Source organism: Pyrus communis, chromosome 1, assembly GCF_963583255.1.
Source record: "Pyrus communis chromosome 1, drPyrComm1.1, whole genome shotgun sequence".
Taxonomy (NCBI): Eukaryota; Viridiplantae; Streptophyta; class Magnoliopsida; order Rosales; family Rosaceae; genus Pyrus; species Pyrus communis.
This window is the reverse complement of record NC_084803.1, coordinates 31,787,212-31,791,842: the sequence shown is the minus strand read 5'-3', so window position 1 is coordinate 31,791,842 and position 4,631 is coordinate 31,787,212. Positions and strand designations below refer to the sequence as shown.

At 35.9% G+C, this 4,631-nt stretch overlaps 1 protein-coding gene across 1 annotated transcript; it reads left to right on the top strand.

Annotated features, from left to right (window-relative positions):
• The first annotated feature begins 1,429 nt into the window (after positions 1-1,429).
• On the top strand, positions 1,430-3,051 carry LOC137725838 (uncharacterized). Its single transcript, XM_068464645.1, has 2 exons — positions 1,430-1,725; positions 2,514-3,051. Exons 1-2 carry the CDS (start codon positions 1,430-1,432, stop codon positions 3,049-3,051), a joined length of 834 nt encoding a protein of 277 aa, XP_068320746.1.
• The last annotated feature ends 1,580 nt before the right edge of the window (positions 3,052-4,631 follow it).

Here is a 4,631-nt window from a genome sequence, read left to right as displayed (position 1 = left end):
AAAAAAAGAAAAAGAAAAAATAAAATAAAAAAAAAAGATAAATTTGAGATCTACATGGTATTCAATTTGCGTTTCTTATTAAAATTTGAGATCTGCATGTTATTCAATTTCGTATTATTTCGTTGATAATTGTATATGAGTTGTAGAAGGTTTTTTCTTGTTTTGCAGATATAGTGTTAGCTTTTGGTTCACTTTTATAATGAAATAATGTTAGCTTTTGGTTCAGTTTTTCCAGATACAATGTTGTTTTTGTTCATTTTTTTATAAACAGTTTTAATTTTTGTTCAATTTTCGAGAAACATTGTTATCTTTTGGTTTACTTTTATAATGAAACAATGTTAGCTTTTGGTTTTATTTTTTCAAAAACAGTTTGGTTTTTGTTCAATTTATCCATAAACAGTGCTAGTTTGTTGTTCATTTTTTCAGAGATAGTGTTAGGTTTTTGTTCAATTTTCAAATATAGCGTTAGCTGTTGGTTAAACAGTTTGGTTTTTGTTAAGTTTTCCAGAAATAGTTTGGTTTTAGTTCAGTTTTTCATAAACAATGTTAGTTTGTTGTTCATTTTTCAAAGACAGTATTAGCTTTTTGTTTATTTTTCAAAAAACAGTGTTAGCTGTTGGTTCAGTTTTCAAGAAATGGTGATATTTTTTTGTTCATTTTCAAAGACAGTGTTTGTTTTTTGTAGTCTTTACATTTTGTTGTAGGTTATTGTTATATATGTTCATTTAATATTTGTGTATTGGTTTTGTTTTTGTTTTGTTTTGTGTTCTAGAGTTATGAAGAACGGTAAAATAGCTCAATTTACTTGTGGTGGTTTATCCGTCATTAGTTCTATTTCATCATCATATACATTCGATCAGATTTGTGTTGATCTTTGCTCTAGGTTTAAAGGTTTAAGACTAGGTGTTTTGTGTTAAAATATTCTTTGAGTGAAGATTTTACTTGTCTATTGGATTGTGATGCCAATGTTAACAACATGTTGTTAGTTTGTGGTGTTGTTGGAAAACCTCTAGTAGAAATATTGGTTTTTGATAAATTTGCAGGTGCTCTAGTTGAGTTACCTACAGATAGTGTATCTTCTTCGTGCTATACATCAGATTCTACAGTGCTTGTTAGTGAAAATTATCATTTAGGGAAGTATGGTTCTCATGGTAATCATAGCTACATGTCTTTTGAATAGGAAAGCTATATTGAATCTGTGGGTCAAGTTTTTTGAGGAGGTTGTGCCGATTTTCGTGATATGTTGAAGAATTTCTCTGTTGAGTATGGGTTTGAGTTAAAATATTTGAAGAATGATAAGAGTCGGATTAGCGTTGAGTGTTCTAGGAAAGAATCTAATGGTTGTCCTTGGCGAGTATGTGCATCCAGGTGTTCGATTAATGATTTTTTTGTTATTCAAAAATTGAACAATGTGCATACATGTAAGGGAATGATTCGAACGAATAAAAACAATGTTGTTGGTTGGAAGTTTGTTTCTTCTTTCATTAAGGACAAGGTTCAGTCAAATCCACTTATCAAACCGAAGGAAATCATTTCAAACCTAAAACAGTTTTATGGACAAGATATTGATTATTCTACTGCATACTTTGGTAAAGAGAAGGCAATTTCTGAGCTAAACGATGACGATGTTGATTCTTACAAGTTGTTGCCTTGGTATATAGAATCTACCCTTGCAAGCAATCCTGGAAATGTATTTGTGCTTGAAGTTGTACCAGAGTCCAACAGGTTTCTTTGATTGTTCATCGCTTACAATGCATGGATTAAAGGATTCATGTTTTGTCGCCCAATGTTATTCATTGATGGTACTTTTATCAAGAGCAAATACAAGGGCACACTTCTATCCTGGTGTGCAAAAAATGATAATGATGGTGGGTTAATAGTTTGACTTTATATTTGATGTTATATGTTTTATGTAAACAGAAGTACATAAAAGTTTCATAAACAGTTGTATCATATTTTAGGTTACAGGAACAATTTACACCTGACAGTATTTTATTCCTTTTCGAGGTTGCTTATGCTATTGTTGATTTAGAAATAATAGCAAATTGGAAAGAATTTTTGTCAATATTATCTTTTTATATTAAGGTCTCAAGAAAGGATGATCACATTTATGTCGAATATACATGATGGTATTTTGAGGCGCATTCCTGAATTTTTCCTTGAATCTCCACATTCATATGTATTGTTTATTTAAAACAAAATGTTAGTAGTTTATTTTCAAAGGGTGCTGGTAAGGGACTAAAGAAGAAGATGAATTTTTTAGCAAACTGTGCTTATGCATGCATTGCATCTAATTTTGATGATTATTGAATTTATGGATAACGGGAAAGGGCATGTGAAGAATTTTTAGTTGATTTGCCTAAAGAGAACTATGCTATTACTCACTTTCCTGGTAAGAGATGAGGATCAATGAGTAATGCACTTTCAGAGTCTTTTAATACCATAGTGTTGAATAGCCGTTGTATGCTACTTATGGATCTTCTTAAAGACATTAGAGTTTGGCTGATGGTTAGTATGGCTAAGAAGAAATTATTTGATCAGAATATTCATACGATTTTGTGTCCAAAGAAAGAAAATGAGCTGAAGCTACTATTGAAAGAGGGCATGCATTGGAGGATTAGTCGTTCTGACATGGATGTTTTTGAAGTTAGGACAGAGTGGAATCGTTTTGTTGTTTGTCTGGGTGATAGGACATGCTCTTGTGTTCAATGGCAGCACAATCCTTTTCCATGTTCTCATGCATTGTACGTGTTGCAGCATGATAATCATGATGCATTTAAGTATGTTGAAGAGTACTGGAAGGTAACTTTTTATCCGGAAACATATCAGTTTGTCATGAATCCAGTTTCAGATTTGGATAAACCTAATGTTAATAATTTTAAGAATGGTGTGAGGCCACCTAATACTGAGATTTCGTCTAGAAGGCCAAAGAAGATTAGGATTAAATTTGCTGGTGAAATTAGTGGGACTAAGAAGATTGTGACTTGTAGCAGATGTCAAGGTTCAGGACATAATAAGGTTTCATGTAAAGTTGTTATCCAAGACGGTTGATTTTTTTTTTTTTTTTTTTTTTTTTTTTTTTTTTTTTTTTTGTAGATAAGAGCTATTCGTGTATGTAATAGATTTTAATCTTTGGAGATTGCTTTTTATATTTTCAATTGATGTTTCAGATTATATAATTTTTGGTTTATACAAATGTACTTCTTTCAGTGTTAGTTTGTGGTTTAGTTTTCTAGACACAATGTTAGTTTTTTTGTTAATTGTTCAAGAAACAGTGTTCAGTTTTGGTTCAATTGTTCAGATACAGTGTTCAATTTTGGTTTTTTTTTTTCTTTCAGAAACGGTGTTGGTTTTTAGACAAATCAAACTGTTTGTGGATCCAAATTATAATATATCACAGAATTTGTTGGATCTAGTGTTGGTTTTTTACTCTGTTTTTAGACACAGTGTTATGTTTTGGTTTTTTTTTTAGATACAGTGTAATGTCTTGGTTCTATTTTTCCAGCGACACTGTTGGTCTTTACACAATGTAAGTTCAAAAATAAAAGTATTATCCTATTAATTTGAGGCTTATTTGGAACTCGATTTTAATCTCATTTTATTTTTTGTAGCTCAAAAGTTGCCACTTTACTCCCTAAAACTCAATGTTCGGTCCACTTTGCCCCTGAAACTAGGGATGGGCAAAATACTCATGGTTATGGGTAACTGTAACATCCCACATCGCCCAGGGGAGTGATCCTTAAATGTATATTCCCATCCCTACCTAGCGCGAGGCCTTTTGGGAGCTCACTGGCTTCGGGTTCCATAGGAACTCCGAAGTTAAGCGAGAAGGGGGCTAGAGCAATCCCATGATGGGTGACCCACTGGGAAGTTGCTTGTGAGTTCCCAAAAACAAAACCGTGAGGGAATGGTAAGCCCAAAGTGGACAATATCGTGCTACGGTGGTGGAGCGGGCCCGGGAAGTGATCCGCCTCGGGCCGGGATGTGACAAATTGGTATCAGAGCCAATCCCTGGCCGGAAATGTGCCGACGAGGACGTCGGGCCCCTAAGGGGGGTGGATTGTAACATCCCACATCGCCCAGGGGAATGATCCTTAAATGTATATTCCCATCCCTACCTAGCGTGAGGCCTTTTGGGAGCTCACTGGCTTCGGGTTCCATAGGAACTCCGAAGTTAAGCGAGAAGGGGGCTAGAGCAATCCCATGATGGGTGACCCACTGGGAAGTTGCTCGTGAGTTCCCAAAAACAAAACCGTGAGGGAATGGTAAGCCCAAAGCGGACAATATCGTGCTACGGTAGTGAAGCGGGCCCGGGAAGTGATCCGCCCCGTGCCGGGATGTGGAGTGATCCTTAAATGTATATTCCCATCCCTACCTAGCGCGAGGCCTTTTGGGAGCTCACTGGCTTCGAGTTCCATAGGAACTCCGAAGTTAAGCGAGAAGGGGGCTAGAGCAATCCCATGATGGGTGACCCACTGGGAAGTTGCTCGTGAGTTCCCAAAAACAAAACCGTGAGGGAATGGTAAGCCCAAAGCGGACAATATCGTGCTACGGTAGTGAAGCGGGCCCGGGAAGTGATCCGCCCCGGGCCGGGATGTGACAGTAACCACGGTTACCCGCCCATTTAAAAT

Coding starts and splice junctions, on each gene's coding strand:
- LOC137725838 (XM_068464645.1), top strand. CDS start 1,430: ATGATTCGAACGAATAAAAACAATGTTGTTGGTTGGAAGTTTGTTTCT. Junction 1,726..2,513: donor GTTGTACCAGAGTCCAACAG/GTTTCTTTGATT, acceptor GCTGATGGTTAG/TATGGCTAAGAAGAAATTAT.